At 47.5% G+C, this 20,647-nt stretch overlaps 2 protein-coding genes and 1 long non-coding RNA gene across 5 annotated transcripts in view; 1 reads left to right on the forward strand and 2 right to left on the reverse strand.

Annotated features, from left to right (window-relative positions):
• Positions 1–307, reverse strand: part of SLC41A1 (solute carrier family 41 member 1) — a 27,195-nt gene extending 26,888 nt beyond the window's left edge. The window contains exon 1 of the mRNA XM_014591941.2: positions 290–307. The gene's annotated coding sequence lies outside the window, so the exon portion shown is untranslated. The remainder of the gene's footprint in view (positions 1–289) is intronic.
• A 10,616-nt stretch (positions 308–10,923) lies between these two features.
• On the forward strand, positions 10,924–14,942 carry LOC106736070 (uncharacterized). The gene is made up of 2 exons (XR_001371197.2): positions 10,924–13,422; positions 14,762–14,942. It is a non-coding gene; the product is annotated as an uncharacterized LOC106736070 (long non-coding RNA).
• The window catches only part of PM20D1 (peptidase M20 domain containing 1), a 33,431-nt gene continuing 26,426 nt past the window's right edge, over positions 13,643–20,647 (reverse strand). For 2 of the 3 annotated variants that reach the window (XM_006159264.3, XM_014591902.2), the window contains 3 exons: positions 17,622–17,790; positions 15,631–15,730; positions 13,643–14,136 (listed from right to left, as the gene is read on the reverse strand). In XM_006159264.3, the coding sequence (XP_006159326.1) occupies positions 14,013–14,136; positions 15,631–15,730; positions 17,622–17,790 (393 nt within the window). In that variant the 3' untranslated portion in view covers positions 13,643–14,012. Of the gene's footprint in view, positions 14,137–15,432; positions 15,508–15,630; positions 15,731–17,621; positions 17,791–20,647 lie in introns of all 3 variants that reach the window. The other variant, XM_027776069.1, reaches the window with a different exon arrangement.

Here is a 20,647-nt window from a genome sequence, read left to right on the forward strand (position 1 = left end):
GGGCCCGGGGGAACCTCAGTGCGTGGAGTGTCGGGAACTGGTAGCCGGTTCCGCGAGCTCGCGGGTCCAAGCGCCCATCGCCGGTGGCCTGGGCGCCTTGCCGTCCGCGCGCACTGCGAAGAGCCACCAACCTCGGCCCGCTCCGCTGCTACAGAGCTCCTGGGGCCTGTGAATGGCGTGTGCGCCTCTGCGCGTCTCCTGCATCGCGAGTGTTTCCTCCGAGGCTCCGGCCTTGGAGAAGACCTGAGGACACCCCCAAAGGAGCCAGCCTGCCATCCCGTGATCCTACCTTGTTTCCAGCACAGCTTCTCTCCCGCTGGCTCATCCCCTTGCGCTTCGGCCAGATTTCGCCTTCCTCTGAGCAAATGGCTCAGTCCTGACCCGTCTGGTCTTAATAAAGTCCCAGCCTGGAAACGGGTGGTGATGGGCGGGCGAGAGGGAAGAGGTCAGGCTCGTGGCTGGGGTCCCCTCTTTGCATCACCTGAGCTAGGGGCGGAGGGAACCTAGCCTCCTTTGACCCCACTGAACCTGTTGGCAACATGGGGGAGCGATGTGTCCATCCGGGGCTTAACGAAATCCAAGTTTCCCTGACGCACCTGGTGGGATCAAAGAGGGTGTTCCCGTGATCGCCTTTTGCTGCTTCCTCCCTGGGGTGTCTCCACTCTCCAGTGCCAACTTAGTACCAGTTCTCTTTGGGATGTTTTGTGCTAGGGGGTGTGACCTCCCCACAAAGGAACCTCCACCCCCAGGTTTTCCCCTCTCTCGTTAGTGGAACCTGTGACCAATGGTTCCTTTCCGCCCTTTTCCTCCCGGAAAGTGGCCCAGGGGGCTTTCGAGCATGGCTCTAGACCTCCCAGTGGGGTTTGGAGCAGAGAGGTGCCTAACGAGACAACAACGCTGGGTATGAAGCTCTTGGCAAACGGCACCTAGGAGCACACGTAGCAACCTAAGCAGGTCATTCCTTTAGACCAGGCTGACAATGCGTCCGCGGCCCTGCCTGGCTGCATCCCCTCTAACCCAGTACCCCTGGATTGTCCCAGCTCAGCTGCTGATTTCATCAGAGACTTGAAATCTCACAAGGGCAAGTAGAGCAAATAGCTCTCTCAGAACCTCAATTTTGGTTTCAAATACTGGATCTCCCTGGCTGGAGACTGGGAAACATTGCACCCCATCCAGAAGAATCAGGTTTCTGAAGAAGGGCTGTCCAGTGGGGTGGGGAATTGAGACCAATGTGTCTGGGGCCATTTCAGTCTGCCCTGTTCCATTCAGTGGTCCTCCCCCCTGCCACACCCCACTTAATCTTGTCTCAACTCTCTATGTATATAAAATCTTGATCTCCCTCCTACTCCTTTCCCACTTTCCATTGGTTATTGGGGCAATGTAAATGCAAACCACAATTCCACTACGCGCACCCTTTTCCTAAAAACAGTGCAGACCAGTCAGATACTTCAGAGAGACTCAGTTGGGGATGTCAAGAAGACAATGAGGGTCTCTAAGCATCATTGTGGACCTTTGTATGACAAGAACATACAAAGGTCATGTGGGTCCTCCTCCCACCTCAGGACGTGTGCTCCCCTCCCCCCCGGAATTGAAGTACACCAGACATACAGAAAGGTGCAAAAACTTTAGTGTACAGGTCAACACTTTGCGGCAAAGTAAATGTACCTATATAACCACCACCCAGATCCAAAGTTAGATCACTGCAGAAGCCCTTCTCTTCTTTCTTGGTCACTATCAGTCCCTCCTTCTAGAAGATAACCTCTATCTAACTCTATAGATCAGATCTGCCTACTTTCGAACGCTAAATGGAACCATTCAATGGATATTATTTTGTGTCTGGCTTCTCTTAATAATGTATTTGTGAAAGTCATCCTTAACATTGAGGTAACAGTAGCCCACACTTCATGCATTTTCATTCCCGTGCGGTATGCTGTTAAATGAAAATACCATAGTTTAGTTGTTAGCCTGTATATGGGCACTTGAGTTCCTTCCAGTTTGGGGTTATCAGGAGTAAGGCCGCTGTAACATTTTTGTTTAAGTCCTTTGATATACGCATGTTCATGTTCATACTTCTCCGAACAGAATTATTGGGCCATTGGTAGGCACATGTTTAGCTTCATAAAATACGGAATACCTGCCAATTTTCCTGCCAGTGTCTTGCAGTTCCAGTTGCTCCATATCCTCATTGACGCTTGGTATTGTCAATTTAAAAAGACGGAAACATTTCAGCCATCCTGGTGTGTGTGTAATAGTATTATGGTGTAAATTTGAATTTGCGTTGACCTGATAACCAGTGAGGTTGAGCACCTTTACATACATCGCCATTTGGCTATCTGTTCAAGCATTGTGTCTATTTATTTATTTATTTTATAAAGACAGGGCCTCCTGTCTTGTGATCCTCCTGTTTCATCCTCCTAAGTAGCTGGGACCACAGGCTTATGGCCACGCAGGACTCTTTCAGATGGGGTCTTTATGTTGTTCACCATCTTCCCATCTCAGCCTCCTGAATCACTGGGATTCCAGGCGCATGTCACCATATCTGGGATTGAGGTTGGACCAGGAAGCAAATCGGGCTTCCCATGTGGACCCAGTCTGCAGACCACAGCATTTTAGCAGCATATGCTACAGCAGCTGGCCCTTGTGTTCTTTATCAGTAGGCTTTCTATCCTTCTGCTTTGTAGAGTTCTTTATATATTTCAGACATGAGTTCTTTGTTGGCGATAGGTATGCAAATATTTCTATGACTATATAGGTACAGAAGATGTTGCTTTGGGGGTCTCCGAAAGCATCAAGGCCACTGGGACAAAACTGTAATATCTATTTTGATCACTAGAGCATCTCCTAGCTTCTGGCACATAGTAGGTACTCAACAAATATGTCAAATGAATGGAGAGTGGGATAGATAAGACTCACCTTGGGAGTTTGCTCTGTGCTGTGCTGATCCCTAGAGGCAAACACCAAGAGGGCTTCGGGGGGCATTTCCTTCCACCCCAGCCAGTTGTGACCTAGGGAAGGGGAAGGCACCCAAGTCCTTCTCTACTAAAAGCATTATGAACTGAAGGCCCACAGATGGAGAGGTCAGAGGCCACGGGTAAAAAGACAGGAACTAGCAGCAGGTAGCAAGCCAGCCAGGTTCTTCAGAAGGAGACACCTGATCTCTGACCATCACTGTGGACCTTTGATAAGAACCTCCAAAGGGTACATGGGCCCTCCTCCTGCCTCAAGACATGCCCACTTGAAAGGCTTGTTAGCTGAGAGCTCTTCTACACTTAAATTTTCTTTCCCTCTTCAAAGGAGGGCCCCTGAGACTTTGGTTGCAGAGTCTTGTTACTACTTCCCATTGGGGAGCTCTTTTGCAGATCTGGTTTAACTTCCTGTGACCTGTAATGACCATCCTGAAGATGGAAGTCCATTAAGTGGCTCTCGGCCCCTTCATGAGGTCTTTTCCCAGGCCTGTTGTATTCTGCAGCACTTTTCTCTTGCCTGCATTCTCTCCACTGCGCTTGCCTTCTCCTTCAGCTATCGTGTTGAGATCAAGTCTCATCAGGAGTCTCTGATTCCCATTGCTCTGGGAGAGAGACTTCCTTCTTACGACACCTTAAAAAACTCACAATGTCCCCACCCCGCATTCTCCAGAACACAATGTGTCAATTACTCGGAGACTTAGCAGAAGCTCCAGAAATTTCTATTTAGAATGAGCTTGGGGCAGCAGTCTAGATGGGGAGTGACTGGATGACATGTGATGAAATGGCATTTGCACAGCAAGCGCAGTGCTTCCACCTACAATATGAGTTTGCTGTGGGGAGGAGGGTGGTTGTGGGGAAAGGAACGTTGTTGATCTCTACTGGGGCCTATGGAGAAGCCTGTGAGGGAAGAGCCTCTGGGGCTTGAGGGGGTTGGGGGCAGCCTTCCTTAGTCCTGCTTGCGCTTGGCCTAATATGTGGTGCGTTTAGCCTCTGTCCTGAGGTCCTCTGAGCCCTGTGGCCTTTGTTGAGGGACAGCTGCTGTTCACCAATGGTTTCTTCATAGACTACCTGGATACTCATCCTGAGGCATCCTAAAACTCCAGAGCCCTGTAGATCCTGGACCCCCTAACTGGAGTGGCATGGTCACAAGACTGGCCTGACATGGCTGGAAACTTCTCTGTTGTTTGTTCTTCCGGGAGAGGGTGCCCCCTCCCGTTTTTCCCCTTGTTGAAATCCCTCCCCTGCTACCTCCCTCCCAGAGGTCAACTTCTTTCCTGCTGCCCAGAGCTGAGGTGACATCCCCTTCCGGCTTCATTCCATTCTAGGAGGATGCTGTGATGGGGGTGGGATGGGGAAGTGTGGCCACCTGTGCTCAGGGCTAGTTGCTGTCCCCACCCCCCTTAACTTTCCTCTAACCGAGCTCCACATTCCCAAAGCCCCCTGGATACCCACCCTGGAGTTCCTGTAGACAGGATGGCTCCAGGTATTTTGGAGCAGCGGTTCTGAAATTATGGAGTAGAGGTGGGAAGCCTTAGTGGCAAGCTGAGGGACCAACAGATGGCATAATGGTTACATCACTGGACTCCCACATAGTTGACCACAGTTTGAGTACCGGACCCGGTAGCTTAAAACACACTGGGCATGTGTGCATGTGTGCCCAAAATCCTGAGGGGAGAATGAAGGAGAAGGGATTGAGGCGTGGTCATCCCCCTAGGGGGGATGATTTCTTGCTTTCTGTCTTTCTCTGTCTTTTCAGTCAGTGCATGTATCCTAGGGAAAAAAAAAAAAAAAACCAAACCAAAAAACAACAACAAACAACAAACCAAAAACAAACCCTCTTTTAAAAAAATGTAGTGAGCTGAATAGTCTGGTGTACTTTAACTGTGGCAGAGAGGTCAATCTGAGAGGTGGTGCTATAGAGTAGGATGCGCCTCAAGTTCGCAATCACAGTTTCGATCTTTGCGCGGCCACACAGTGTGTGACCTCAGACAAAATTCTTCAGGTCTCTGAGCCACATCTATGCAATGGAGACACAACTCCCTTGCTCAGAGATGCTGAGGGGATTTGTGATAATGCAGCACTTGGAATATTCTCTGGACGTGCAGGACCGTTAGGATCTTACCAAAGAGGAAGATCCACGTGCAGGGATAAGGCATCTGGAAGGAGCAGCCCAGGCTCTGTCTGGTCCTCACTTCCCAGGATGTGAGGGCATGCCTGACTGGAAGGGGTTAAAGGTGGACAGTCTCAGCATGTGGACAGGGTGGGGACAGGGAGCGGGGAGCTAATCAGGGTAGCACCCCTGCAGTGGGTCACAAGCCAAAGATGAGTAACCTTATCTTGCAACAGCCAGGATGCAAGTAGACTGTATCTTGCAAACTGAATTATCTAGTTTCAAGCTACCCTCTGTGTTAACTGCCCTTTGTTATCCCTAGGCCAGCGTTTCCTAAACTGGCTTGACAATAGGAAGCACCACCATGTATGTCTTTGAAAATATTTCCAAGGCTTTGGGGTGGAGCCAGGAAATGCACCCTTTTATTTTATTTTATTTTTTTGTGGGAGAGGTTTTTGCTATAGGGCACGTGCTCTCACCAGACAGACAGAGAGAGACAGAGAGACAGAAAGTGAGAAATCACCCCACAGGGGGGATGGCCACGCCACAATCCCTTCTCCTCTATTCTCCTCTCAGGATCTTGGGCACGCATGCACACGTGCCCTGTGTGAGTTTTAGCCATTACGCGAATTGCTGGTCCCAAAATGCACCCTTTTTAATAAGTGACCCTTTTTAATAAGTAACCTCGGTGATCACGGTGCCCCAACCTGGCTGTCTCAGTCCTGGCTGCATAGTAAAACATCCTGTGAGCTGTAACAAAAATACATCTTGTTGTAGGAGGAAACACTGTTTCTTCAAAGGGTGAAAAAGAATTACCGTATCACTGAGCAATTTCACTCCTAGGCACAGGGCACAGGGAACTTTAAGAAGTTTGTGGAAAATGGAATTTAAGTACAAATTTCTGCTGGCACACACACACACACACACACACACACAAAGGATTGAAAAAACATTTTCTGCAAACTTTTCGAGGGCCCCTTGAATATGCTTAAAATAACTGAAAATGGGAGAAAGTTGTTTTAGGTAGAGGAAATAATATAAAATGGCAGGCAGGCAAGGGAGACTGCGTGTTTGGGGGACAGCAAGTTACTCGACATGTGGCTGGATGCATGTAGAGCGTGTGGAAGACAAATGCACGCTTTGGTAGTGTAAGTTACACAGCTTAAGACCTTGTTTACATGAGCTTATTGTTTTACATGTTGTTTTTGCTTTTCTAGCTAGATTATAAGGTCCTTCAGCACAGAGGCTTGCTATTTTGACATTTATATTAATTTTTAAATGTTTTACACTTAACATTTTTCTGTAACGTTCGTTCACTTAAATGAATGGAAATGAATAAAGTTTAAAAATTTCATTTTAAATGTAGTTTTTAGATTACATGTAATCACATACATCTTTGCAGTGTATAACATTTCTTTTTCCAACACGATTACCATGCATATCAGTCAAGAGAAAGACATGAGCAACGAGTAAAATTGAAGTTTGGGGCCTTCCTTCTCTTGTTAGATCTTTAGCTACTGAGCCTCATTCACTCTTTTCTTTTTAGAGGTTTTTGTCTAGGACCTGTATGTTTGCTAGAGAGAGAGAGGCAGAAACAGTGAGAGGGAAAGTGAGAAATCACTCCCCCAGGGAGGATGGCCATGACACAATTCCTTCTCCTACCAGGATCTTGAGCATGCATGCACATGCGCCAAGTGTGATTTTCAAGGCCATGTGGGAGTTCAGTGACGTAACCACCACACCACCTGCTGGTTCCCCCTCATTCCTAAAGCATCAGTTTATGATGCTGTGTTGATGACACCCACGTGTCTTTGTCTTGGAATTAATTCTCTCAACTCCAGACTTGGCTGTCTCGGCACGTCCAAGTTGTTATATTCAAAACAGAGCTCGTCGTCTCCTGGGTATCTGCTTCTTCTTTAGTCTTCTCATTCCAGAAATGAGAGTTGCCCTCCCATTTGCTCAAGCCGGCCACGTGGGAGTCATTCTCAACTCCTTCCTCTATGTCCCTACCTACCCGCCACCCATCAATCACCCTGTCCTATCCATTGATCCTACCTCCTAAATAACTCCTTTTTTGGATTTGTTCATTCTTTTATTGAGATAAAATTCACACAACACAAAATGGACCATTTTAAAATGTACAATTCATTGGTATTTTGTACTGTCATAACCTCTAGCTAGTTCCAAGACATTTTCATCACCCATGAAGAAGTTACCCCCTGCTCCCTCTGTTATGGTTTGACCCCCAAGAGAACGTAAGTTGGAATTCGGTCCCCAATGTAATGACTTGGGAGGTGATGAGACCTTTAAGAGGTGAGCCTGGCGCTCCACTACACTGGATCATAGGTGCACTGTGCTCATGAACAGCTGAATCCTGTCTAAGGAGAGAGAATGAGTTTTCTCTCTTGTAGGAAGCGTTACTTCCTTCAAGAGGGTATTACAAAAATAAGAGCTGTCCCACGTCCCTCTCTCCCTTTCCCTCTGTCTCTCTACTCATGTCCACTGGTCTTTCCCATTTTTTTCTGCCTTGTCGTGATGCAGCAGTGATTGACCTCATGTCAGCCCCAGGTCCTAGGACTTACTAGCCTCCAGAACTGGGAGCCAAACACACCTTTATTCTCTCTTTTTTTTTTGAAGAGGTTTTTGCTATAGGGTGCATGCGCTCGCCAGACAGATAGAGAGATAGAAAGCGCGACATCACCCCTCGGGGGGGATGGCCATGCCACAATCCCTTCTCTTCCATGCTCCTCTCGGGATCTTGGGCACACACGCACACGTGCCCGGCGTGAGTTTTAAGCCACCGGGTCTGGGACGCGAACCACGGTCGACTACATGGGAGTCCAGTGACATAGCCATTACACTAACTGCTGGTCCCACACCTTTATTTTTTTTTTTTGGAGAGATTTTCACTATAGGGCATGTGCGCTCACCAGACAAAGAGAGACATTAGAGACAGAAAGCGAGAAATCACCCCCCAGGGGGGAGGGTCACGCCGCAATCCTTTCTCCTCCATTCTCCTCTTGGGCACGCACGCACATGCACCCGGTGTGGGTTTTAAGCCACCGGGTTCGGGACGTGAACCGCGGTCAAGTACGTGGGAGTCCAGCGACATAGCCATTATGCTAACTACTGGTTCGCCCACACCTTTATTCTTTATAGATCACCCAGACTCGGGTATTTCTGTTTAGCAACATAATGATGGGCTAAGACACTTCCCTTCCCTGAGCTCCTGCCAACCACTAGTCAGCTGTCTCTATGGATTTCTCTGTTTTGGATATTTCAGAAAAATGGATCTGAAAAGGCAACATGTGGCCTTTTGCGACTAATTTCATTCACTTAACATCTTCACCCACCTTGTAGCATGTGCCGGCATTTCATTCGTTCTATGTCTGTTTAATATTCCCTTGTGTGGATATAATGCATTTTGTTTATTCATCTACTGATGGACCTTTGGATTATTTCCATCAGCTTTTGCGGATAGCGCTGCTGTGACCATTCAGTACAAGCTTTTGTTTGAATATCTTTTGTTTTCACTTCTTCTTTTGTTTGTTTTCATTTCCTTTGACCATATACTTAAGAATGGAATTGCAGGGACAGCAGGTGGTGGCGGTTAAGGCGCTGGATTCCCACATAGCTGACAGCAGTCTGAGTCCCAGACCCGTTCACTTGAAAATCACACTGTGTGCATGTGTGCCCAAAATCCCAAGAAATAAATGGAGAAGAGGGATTACAGTGTGGGCCATCCTCCCAGGGGGGTGATTTCTCTCTCTCTCTCTCTCTCTGTCTCTCTCCAATGGGTAAACAATTTTATGACAAAAATGAAAACAAAAACAAAAACAACAAAAAAAGAGCCGTGGAGTGGAATTGCTGAGTGACGTAACAATTCTACGTTTAACTGTTTGAGGAAACAACAAACTAATTCCCATGTCTGCTGCATCATTTTACACTCATACCTGCAACGGAAAAGGGTTCCAGTTTCTCCACATCCTCACTCACATTTGTTCTTTTCCATTTTCTTAAAATGATCAATCTCGTGGATGTAAAGTGGTTTCTCACTGTGGTTTTAATTTGCATTTCCCTAATGACGAATGTAAATAGCTTTTTAATCTTCCTTCTCCCCTGTTACATTGCAACAGCCTTGCTTCACAGGGTAATATTAGGATTAAGTGAACTTATTCCGACACCAGACCCGCTAGCTACAACTTGGGGTTCCTCTTCTCCTTCTTGGGTTAAAATTTGCTAGAGTGGCTCATAGAACAGAGAAACACTTATGATTATTGGTTTGTTATAAAGGGTGTTTTAAAGGATGCAGATGAACAGACACATGGGCCAGGCACGTGGGAAGGAGTGTGGGGCTTCCATGCCTTCTTTGGGTATACCACCCTCCATGTGCTCAGCTATCTGGAAGCCCTCTGAACCCTATCTTTGGAATCTTTATGGGGACTTCATTGCATAGGCATAAGATGCTAATAGACGGGGTGAAACACAGCAAGGGCTGTCTGCTCAGATTCTCATCCTCTCTGTCAGCTTTCCTTCCCTCCTGGGTATGGTGTAGGACCCTTCTGGAATGAGGGTCTTAAAGTTGGGAGAAGATTGAAGTTTCTATGCCTATGACTCATGTTGGGGTAGGTGAAAGGAGGGACTGCTTTTTAAAAATTCTGCCAGAGAGCATATGTGCTCATTAGAGGGGACAGGTGGGAAAGCAGAAAACACCCCCGATGGGTTATGGTCATGCCACAATCCCTTCTCCTCCATCTTGCTTTCTTTTGCAATTTTGGACACATACCTGCCTGACATGTTTCCCTAGCCACTGAGTCTGGGACTTGAACCATGTGGTTGACCACACGGGATTCAGTTGTCCTAATCACCCATCACCAGCTGGCTGGAGGAACTTTCTTTTTTTTTTTTTAAGAATTATTTTATTCAACTTAATTAATTAATTAATTAATTTTAATTTGACCAGAGAGAGAGAAAGTGAGAAAGCAAGCTGCCAGGTCCAAGATTTGAACTGCCGTTGGCCTTGTGGGAGTTCAACACCTTTAATCACCACACTACCTGCTGGCCCCAGGAGGGACTATCTTTTGCCTTTACCTCTCTGAAGCTGTTTCAAAGCTGCTTTAGAAATCAAGGACATAAGGCCAAATACCATGAGCCAGAAACCATGGATAAAAACCAAAGTACATACCTATTGAAAGAGCACAGGTATCATTTCCCACAGCGCTGAGCACTTTCTTGCTTTCTTTGGATTTCCAGTTCTGGAGACACCTGTGAATTCGTGTGGTATTTGAAACATTGCACGTGGTGGTCAAGGAACATTTTGTAGTATTAAACAATTTGTATTATCCTTAAATGTTTATGTTTGTAGGTCTAGATGTATTATAACATAAGTGAAACATGATTCTATTTATTGACAGATGGAAAGAGATTCATTTTGATAAACATTTAATTAGATTTTTAAATAATTATTTTATTAATTTTATTTATTATTATTGTTTTACAAATATAACCAGGGAGAGAGAGAGAGAGATGTACAGTGAGAAAGCAAGCCACCAGGTCCAGGACTTGAACCACTGTTGGTCATGTGGGAGTCCAGTGTCTTAATCACCACACCTCCTGCTGGTCCACATACTTAATTAGATATAAATTTTCAAAAAAATTCAATGAGGCACCAGCATAATGGTTATGTCGCTGGACTCCCATGTAGTCGACTGCAGTTCAAGTCCTGGACCCAGTGGTTTAAACTCATGCCAGGCACATGTGCGTGCGTGCCCAAGATCCCGAGAGGAGAATAGAGGAGACACGATTGCGGTGTGGCCATCCCCCTGGGGGGTGATTTCTCACTTTCTGTCTCTCTGTCTCTCTGGCAAGCGCATGCGCCCTATAGCAAAAATCTCTAAAAAAAAAAATTCAATAAAATGTTTGGCTCTTGAGCAGGAACTTGGTCTTCTATTTTCTCCTCTAGAAAAGAGTACTGGGTCTAGGAACGCCATGCTTCAGCAATCCAAGTTCAAAGTCAAGGGATTCCATCCAGACTGTACTTGCTCCCATTCCTTTCCCATTCTCTTTGCTTACAAATATCTTGTCTTCCTTCCCACAGGAGGCAGTGAGGGGTGAGTAGGAAGTCTGAATAAGTCCTCGGTGGAATGAACAGTGTGCCTGTGATCATCCACTGGACTTCATCCTGGCTGGATCTGGGGAGTCGTAGATGGCAGTGGGAGGGGTAGAGGAGAGTCTCCAACCTGCCCAGAGTCTTGGGGCTCATGTCGTCCTGGCCAGGCCAGCACTCTGAGCTGTTCTCTCCAGCAGCTCTCAGGTCCCCCTGGGCTGGAATGTCTCTGTTCTCAGCACCAGGATTTGGAGCAGTTCCTTCTCAAGGGCCTCCCTTGCCACTCTCGGGGGTTGGAAGACTGTCCCTTCTAAAGTTGGAATAGGGTTGTGAGACTGGATGGGGCAGGGTCTCCTGCTCATTCTTCTCCCAGTTACTCCACAGACCATTAGATCTGGTTGTCCCCAAACTCAGAGATGACAGAAAAGAACTGACCCCAGGAGTTGGGGTGAGGACAGTTAGAAATCCTGGCAGATAAAGAGAAGGGTCAGCCAACAGAACACAGAAAGCCAGAGCTGAACACTAATCCCGGCAGCAGTAGAGGCTTGTCCTTGCTGTCCCCCTGGGTCAGAACGAATGAGCCACACACTGCAGGTTCTGGGGGCAGGCAGCATGGTGCCATCGCAGACCAGTTCGACTTGGGACATTTTTCACTTGCGTTTTAATTCTGGGGCTGTCCTGAGAACTGTCTTCTTGGGCAAATGATTTCTCAGTGCCAGTTTTTCCCTTGAGTGCTGTTAGCTCAGACTTTGGTCTGACCCTAATGCCCGCATGATCTCGGACACATTATTTAACCTCAGAGTTCATCGCCTCATCTGTACAATGGGCAATAAAACCTTGAGCCGTCTTGAGGGTTAAACGAGATAATCGATGGGAAGTAGGTCCCATCAGTAACTTAGGGTCACAGATAACAGCAAGTGTGAGAGCAGGCGACATGGCTTTGAGCTGACTGCCCCAGCCAGATGTGTAAGCTCTCTGAGAACCAGTTCCTCCCCTGGAGGAAGGGAAAGGGTAGCAACCCTTCCTTCACAGGGTTCTCATGGGGCTCCGCTGAGATAAGGTGTAGGAAAGTACTTTGTGGAGTTCTGAACAAACGTGAAGGAGTATTTTTGTTCTTCAGTTTGCCCTCTAACAAAGGCTGAATAAGTACTGGATTGGCCAAAAAAGGGAGGGCAAAGGAAGGAATGTGAATCTTAGGGGGAGTAGCAAAAAGCTTGAATAATCCCTACACTGTTTCTAATACTTTCTGTTAGCTCCAAGAAACAGACACAGGAGGGAGGTGAGGAATCGGGCCACAAGAGAGACAGTGGGACTGTGAGGAGAGGGAAAGGGAGCCCACCGCTGCCAACCCCCAGGCAGGCATGGAGGGTCTATGCCTGGTCAGGGAAAAAAGGGAGTCTCTCCAGTCCCGGCTTCCTCTGTGTCTACCTCCACGACCCTGCTCCCTTGAGACCCACGAAGCACAGCTCCTAGCCTCATGCCAGGAAGTGCTGCCTCCCAACGCCTCCCACCTGGCAGTTACTGAGCAGAGTCAAATATACTCAGGGTTGGAGTCCAGAGAAAAAAGACAGGAGAGAGCTCCGCTCTCCCCAATGGAGAATAGCCTCCCCCTCCCGTGGCCCACCAGCCAGGGCAGAGCCGCTAAAGCCAGTCCCCTCTCCTCCTCCTCTTCCATGTCCTTTGCTTGCCCTTGGTCAGCCTAACCAGGACATGATGCCAAGGCCAGGGCCCTGCTGGTCCTGGGGAGAGACGCTTGGCTGGTGGGATGTGCCAAGGGAATGTTTTGCAGATTAGTGCCTCCTGGGGTGGAACAGCAGCAGCAGGTGGCAGGAACAGGGCAGCAGGGGAGCAAAGCCAGGAGTCCCTGGGAGAGGCCTGAGGACAGAAGCCTTCTTCTCCAGTCTCAGGCCCCCAGACTAGGAGTTCTGGGGACCCTTCAAAGCCTCCTGCCTCAGTTTCAGTCCTCAGTGACTTTGGTGCTACACAGATTACTTTATTTGACCAATTGCGGTGACAATTATGTTGTGTCATAATTACCACCAAGTCCTGCTTTAGACCAAGCCCTTCTCCAGAACAAATTAGAGAGCAGATGCCAGAGCAGGAGAGGAGAGGTGAAGTGACAGCCATGAATCTGAGACAGGAGAGGACAGAGGAGGAGAGGAAGTTCTAACAATAAGAAATAAAGAAGCCCTCGAGGAAGCATCCCAACTACAATGTCCTAAATTTGGCCCTTCTAACAGGTAAAACCTGGTTGAGATTTTTAGTATCTGCATTTTTTTTTTTGGTGTTTTTTGCCTTAGGGTGTGTATGCTTGCTGGGGAGTGAGAGAGAAACAGATAGTGAGAGGGAAAGGCAGAAATCACCTCCCAAGAGGAATGGCGATGCCTCAATCCCTTCTCCTCTCTTCTCTTCCTGAGACCTTGGGCACGTACGCACATGCACCTAGAGTGATTTTCAAGCCACCAGGCCCGGGACTCAAACTGTGGTTGGCCATGTGGGAGTCTGACGATGTAACTGCTACACCATCTGCTGGTCCTCAGATCTCTATCTGTTAAATCAGGCCTGGAAGGTGTAGCTGTTAAATGATCAGCATGTGACAGACCAGCCAGATGCCTTTGGACTGTTCCAAAACAGGAGGACAAGAAGGCAGTCAATCCAGTAGGTGGAGGGGTGCAGATGTCAGGAGGAAGGAGCCTTGTTCTTGGTGGTCAGGCAGGTGCGTAGTTGTGTTACAACATGGCTTGAACAAAAGTGGCATCGACATTGGCTTTCCCCCTTGAGTTAGTAGTGGCCCACCATTGGGCACCCCAATCTAGCTGGCCTCCCAACCTCACAGTTCATGGAGGTGAGGAACTGACACTCGGTCTATGTCAGCATTCTGGATCAACTCAAAAATAAATTTCACCTGGAACTCATAGGCTTTGACAGAGATTTTCTCATTGAGTCCATGGAAGCTGAAGGAAAGAGAGATGAGTTAGGAGAGAAGCAGGGGGAGGGCCAAGGGCTTTAACACAAACATTATCGCTGAGCACTTCCCCCACCCCACTCTCCAATCCCTGAAGCCACTGACTTTGACATTGAGGTGGAGGGTGAGGGTAGGAGGGTAGGAAGTGAAGGCTGGAGAGCCCATTTGTGAGATTTCCTGTTACATTCTGGTCATCTCTCCTGGATCCATGCTTATGACAAATAACAGTGGGGTAGAAAGTATATAAACTCCTAGGGAGCTCAACATTTCCTGCTCTGAAATCCACTCAATAATTTCTGCTCTGGGAAAACTAGCTTTCTACTTCTTTTTCTCTCTTATTTTTTGAGAGATTTTTGTTATAGGGCACATGTGCTTGCCAGAAAGAGAGAGAGGCAGAGAGACAGAAGGCGAGAAATCACCCCCCAGGGGCGATGGCCACGCCGCAATCCCTTCTCCTCAATTCTCTCCTTGGGATCTTGGGCATGCACACACACTAGCCTGATGTTGAGTTTAAGCCACTGGGTCCATGACTCGAACCGTGCTTGACTACTTGGGAGTCCAGCGACATAGCCATTATGCCAACCGCTGGTCCCATCTAATTCTTTTTCTCTTAGGACACAGTCCCTCGCTATACTTATCTTTAAGCCAGTCTGCCACTCCCTCAACTCACTAGGGGCAAGAAAGGGCAGGAAAGGCCACTGCGCTGGACACCTCTTCTCTGCTTCGCCGAGGAACTTCACTGTCAGATATGGCCACCAGCCTGCCTCCTTACTACATGACAAACACCGAACCAAACCAAACCACAGCTGAACCATGTATGTAAAAGGAGAGAAGAAGTAGCTACTTGCCTCCCATTTAAAAAATAAAAATGATAAATATGAAAGCTGTTTTTCAGCTCACACGCACATATTTTCATTCTGTTTACAAGAGATAGCTGGTGGGGGGACATGTGATGAAGGAGGTCATAAAGCAGAACGGTAAATGGAAATCATCCTTCCATAACCTAGGGTTTAAAATTTGCTGAAAAAAATCCCACGAGAGGGTCGTTGACATGCCACAGTGAAAACTGGGGGTCATGCCTTGGAATCCCACAGTGTTTCCTTCCGAAAGTCAAAGCATGTGCCCCCACCCCTCGCCTTGACCTCATGTGCACTTGCATTTAAGACTCCCGAGGAGACTCCCTGTTTTGTAGGTGGGGAAAATGAGATCCAGAGGATAAGCTTTCTCACAAAGGGAGGAAGAAGTGGATTAGCACATAAGGGTCTTCATTCTACAAGGTGCTCACCAATCCCCTGATAATCTCCATCCTTGTCAAAGAGGAACCAATTGCTACACATTCTGAGGAGTGGCTAGATTCTGGCTGTGAAGACAGTTGATCAGTTAGGTCCTGCGTTCTGTGAACACTTGGAAGCGTGGGGTCAGAAAGGGATTGGTAGGCTGGATCTCCTCTCTCTCCTCTGCTTTTCCAACCTGTTGCGCTCACCTTTTGAAGCCCTGAGGGTCCAGGTAGATGGGGTTGAACCGGTAAATGCCAGTGGTAAGGTTTGTGTAGTGAACGGTGTCTGTGTTGCCGATACAAATACCTAGAAAGGGAAGATCAGAAGGAAAGAGTTTATGTGAATAATTAGGCTGGAAGTGGGGAGAGGTGGGCTGGTTGGAAACTATCGACCACTGGGTCACAGTAGACCAATGCCTGGCCCCCTTGGGAGCCTGCAGCTATGAATTTTTTGTCCTCCACTCTACCTTTTTTTTTTTTTTTTTCAAAACCTTACAAAAGACACCAGTTCAGACAGGAACATGAAATCTCCTCCCAATGGCATTGGTGAAATATCCCTTACATGGTCCAAAGCTAAGTGTCCCCCCCTCCGTGATTACCAGAGAGGCCAGAATCATCATTTCATACCCATAGTTGTATCCCTTTGCTGTTTTAGAAACCAGAAATCTAGATATCGCTTCTTTGGCACCTGACCTTTACTCTGTATCACCCTACATCAGAAATATCCTCTGAGGAGCTTTACTGCTATAAAATGCAATCCTCTTGAAGTGGAACATAATTTCCTGTTATTCTCATCCTCTGGAGGAAGACTCTGTCTTCCTAGAGTCAGACCTTGGGTTTGGAAAGTCCCAGAATACTCTCTTTCCAGTCTCTGACTCTTCCAAAGGTGGCCACAGGTCACTCAGGTGGGGCTGTGACTTGTCCCTGATGATAGGTGTGTTCTTTGGGAAAAGACACCCTGCAGCATCAATTCAAGTGTGGTAGGGTGATAGGAGATGGTGATATGTGGGGGTTTATTTTTCCTTTCCTCTCCTGTTTTCAGATGGGTAGGTAGGCCCTTCACAATTTCTTGCTTTGTGGATTTCTGCCAATTGGTTTCTGTTTATCTTTTCCCTCTAAAATCTCAACTCCATTGATGGGATTATGGCAGATGGCCCAGAAGGGAGAAAATAGGGTAGGGAGTCTTGGAGGACCAGGGGTCCTGAATATTTAGAGGAATTCATGATTAAACCTAGTTAAAAAAGGAAAACAGGCCTTGATATTAGAACATCTCCATGAGTCACAGACCAGAGATTCTCTGTGGTCAACCAGCATCTTGTGTCTGAATCCCCTGGAGGTATTTGTCAAAAAGGGCGATTCCAGGGCCCCCAGTCAGATCTAGTTAACTTGAACTTTAGGCATGGGCTTAGATAATAAAGCTTTTAATTTTTAAAAATTTCATTTTGAGAGAGCGTGAGAGAGAAAGGCAAGTTCCCTCAACATTCTCAACAGAGAATGTTGTAAACCACGCCCAGCCCTCCTAGCTAGCCAAGATCATGGGAGTACACACGTGCAGTGTATAAGCCAACCAGGGAACCAAACCCACAGTTCTCCAATGGACCCAGCTTTGCTCCAGGGGTGTGTTACCACTGCCCAGCTGGTCCACTAATGGGCATTTTAATAAAATCCATGGGACTCCTCTTCCACTCTGAGCCGGAGAACCACTCTCTACACATCAATTTGTACGCTATGCTAGAATACTGGGGAAGGGGTGATGCTAGGTGTTGGTCTGGGTTAAAAGATGAATGGGGTTAATGCAGATGGCATGGGTGACAGGCTTTTCTGGACTGGGGATTCTGAGCCGGCCTATTGAGCTGTTATCCTAGAATGCATCAGAATCAGGATCTGGGGTATCTTGACCTCCTCCATGGCTCTTCCAGAGGAGGGTGTCTAAGCCAATCCTTCTCTTTTTGCCAGAGAGGTTGGTCTAGGTTAAGCAAGGACCCTGGCTTGACTGACCTAATTTATTGTTTCTGCTCTTTTCCTGTTTGCTTTCTCACTTCCACCCTGAGGGGAAAATATAGTTCCAGCCCCATCAGGAGGGGAAGCAGCCAGCTGTTTCCAAGCTGAACAGCTGGGTGGGGGTGGGGCAGTGGACATTGTTTAGGAAAAGGTTCCAGCCCCCTCCTCCCTCCCGCCACAGCTGTTGAAGTCATTACCTGGGGTGATGATACTGATTTCCGGGAAGACAGACTGTATGGTCTGGTGGAGCAGCTGGTAGCCTAAGGCCTGGTCATCAGAGGGGCTGATGGGCAGGGGGTCAAAGGCTTTCAACACGTGGAGCTGGACTCGGTCATCAGCTACAATGTTCTTGACGAGTTCTAGGACCTCCGAAGTGGACACAGAGGGAATCAGGTTTCTTCTTTTTTTGGAGAGGTTTTTGCTACAGGGCACGTGTGCTGGCCAGACAGACAGAGAGAGACAGAGAGACAGAAAGCGAGAAATCACCCCCCAGGGGGGATGGTCACGCCGCAATCCCTTCTCCTCCATTCTTCTCTCGGAATCTTGGGCATGCACGTACATGCACCCGGTGTGAGTTTTAAGTCACCGGGTCCAGGACGCGAACCGCGGTCGACTACATGGGAATCCAGTGACATAGCCATTACACTAACTGCTGGTTCCCGGGAGTCAGGTTTCTTATTGGTCTGACACCCAAGTGTTACCCAATAGTCCTGTGTCTACCCTGTCCCCCTTCGGCAAGGCAGAGCCCTGTGATTTACAGAGAGGACTCTATTTTTTAATATTGGGATCTCAGTTTTAGCTGACTAACTGTGAGTAATGTTAAGAGTTGGGTCTTCCTGGAAAGCAATGTAGATTTTGGTTAAGTATTTGGGAAACTAGTCTTAAGCCATGAGTCAGGTGGGGAATTGGAAAATCAGAAAAGTATGTATCTTTCCCCTTGGGTTGTGAGTCATGGCTGGGTGAAAGTATAGGAGCAATGAGAATCTTAACTCTTTCAAGAGAGGGAGATGGGAACCAGCAGTTAGCGTAATGGCTATGTCGCTGGATTCCCACGTAGTTGACCGCGGTTCGCGTCCCAGACCTGGTGGCTTAAAACTCAAGCCGGACGCGTGTGCATGTGTGCCCAAGATCCCAAGAGGAGAATGGAGGAGAAGGGATTGCAGCATGACCATCCCCCCTGGGGGGTGATTTCTTGCTTTCTGCCTCTATGTCTCTCTCTATCTGTCTGGTGAACGCACGAGCCCTATAGCGAAAAACCCAAAAGAGACAAAAAAACAAAAAAAAAAAAAAAAAAAAAAAAAAAAAAGAGAGAGAGAGGGAGATAGCTGTGATGACCCCACTTCAACCTGGGAGAAAAGTCTCATATGTTTCTTGGCCCTCTCTGGGCATCCCTGCTTTCTGTTTGTACTCAGCTACACTGGGTTCAGGAAGATGAGCCCCACACAAAGTCCGAGTTGGGGTACTGGTATTCATGTTTTCTATCTTTACCTCTTTTCCTCAGAAAAGAACCTAGAACATTCAGTTTGAAATGACTAGAGTGAACCCAGCAAAAGTCTAGGTCCCAGGCAGGATGTGGATAAGACTCTGAAGATCAGATCTCATGGAGCCAGGAGGCTGACTAAGGGTGCCGCCTCCCCACCCCCCCGAATCCATCTAGCCACCAAAGAAAGCTTGGCACTCATTTCACCAATTTGATCAGTAGTATCTATATCTATATCTATTATAGAGATTTTTGCTATAAGGTACAAGCACTTGCCAGAGAGACAGAGAGACAGAAAGCAAGAAATAATCCTCTGTCCAGGGGGATGGCCATGTAGCCAATCCCTTCTCTATTCTTCTCTCAGGATTTTGGGTGGGCATGCACACATGCCTGGTATGAGCTTCAAGCCTCCGGGTCCAGGACTCAAATCATAGCTGGCCGCATGGGAGTCCAGCACCTTAACCACTACACCCTCTGCTGGCCTTGGACAGTAGTTCTGTACAACTGCCTCTGCCCTAGAAAAGGGGTGGTGACCCACAGCCAGGGGTCACCTGGATTGGGGGATTATTTTAAGACTATCCCCTTTAGGTCAGTGTCTTGTAAAAACATGTAGATGCCGAATGTGGGGAGGAAGTGAGGGTTCCCACTTTGTCTTAGAACTCATTTGAATCAAACTGAATTCCCTGCTGTTAGTTGAGTGAGGGGATCAGTTCTCAATTATTCTGGGGCCAGCTGGTGGGACGGTGGTTAAGGAGGCTGAAATCCACATGCTGTTTGTGCCTTTTGAGTCCCAGACGCAGCAGCTTGAAAGACAGCTGAGCAGGTACATGTGCATGCCCAGAATCTCCAGAGGAAAACGGAGGAGCAGGGATTGCTCACTACACAATGGGTGGTCGTGTGCTATCTCGTGTTCCCTCTGCCTCTGTCTGCCTCTGGCGAATGCAAAATTAGAAAAAAGAAAAAAAAAAAAAAAAAAAACACTTATTTTTCACTTATCAGAGATTATTTTTCACTCTAGCATTTATGACCCAAATATTCTAATAAAGGAAATAATGTATAGTCACGGTACACTCTTGACCCACTGCAAGGTTCCTGAAGTCATTCCCTATGAGGTACATTGGGACTGTGTCCTCTGAACCTCGCCCCAAATTGCCTAGAGGTCTCTGCCTTCAGAAATCAGTGAAGACATAAATTGGATTCATTCAGTAAGAGGCCACAGAGCCCCAGTTTTCCTCTAGCTGCTAGCCAGGTCCTGACTCAAGGGCAAGGACTGTGTCTACCTCAGTTCTGTATTTTCAGTACCCAGCCCACAAAAGGCATGCAATAAATGCCCTATAGATGAGATTGAAAAGATGTGAACCAATGAAATAACAGGAGTCATCTCATTAAGTACTTGCCCAGGGCTGCACAGTTAAGTCGAGCCAGGCTGGGCATCTCTCTGATTTCACCAGGACAGATTTCACAGTAAAGCAGTCAGTGCAGGCAGGTTGAGGTGCTGTGGAGCAGAACTAGGAAGAGGTGTTCCTCTGAGATACCCCGGTGGTATGAAATCTGAGCCCGAGTTTGAAGGAAGGATATGATGTTTGCACAATGACAAAATCATCTAATGACACACTTCTCAGAACGTAGCCCCATCATTAAGCAATCTCTGACTGTACTTCCAGCGGCAGGAAATGCACTGTCACATACTGTATACTATTCTATTTTATTGAATTGCCGGAGGGAGAGAGAGAGCGGGCATGG

This window comes from Tupaia chinensis, unplaced genomic scaffold (assembly GCF_000334495.1).
Source record: "Tupaia chinensis unplaced genomic scaffold, TupChi_1.0 Scaffold000627_1, whole genome shotgun sequence".
NCBI lineage: Eukaryota > Metazoa > Chordata > Mammalia > Scandentia > Tupaiidae > Tupaia > Tupaia belangeri.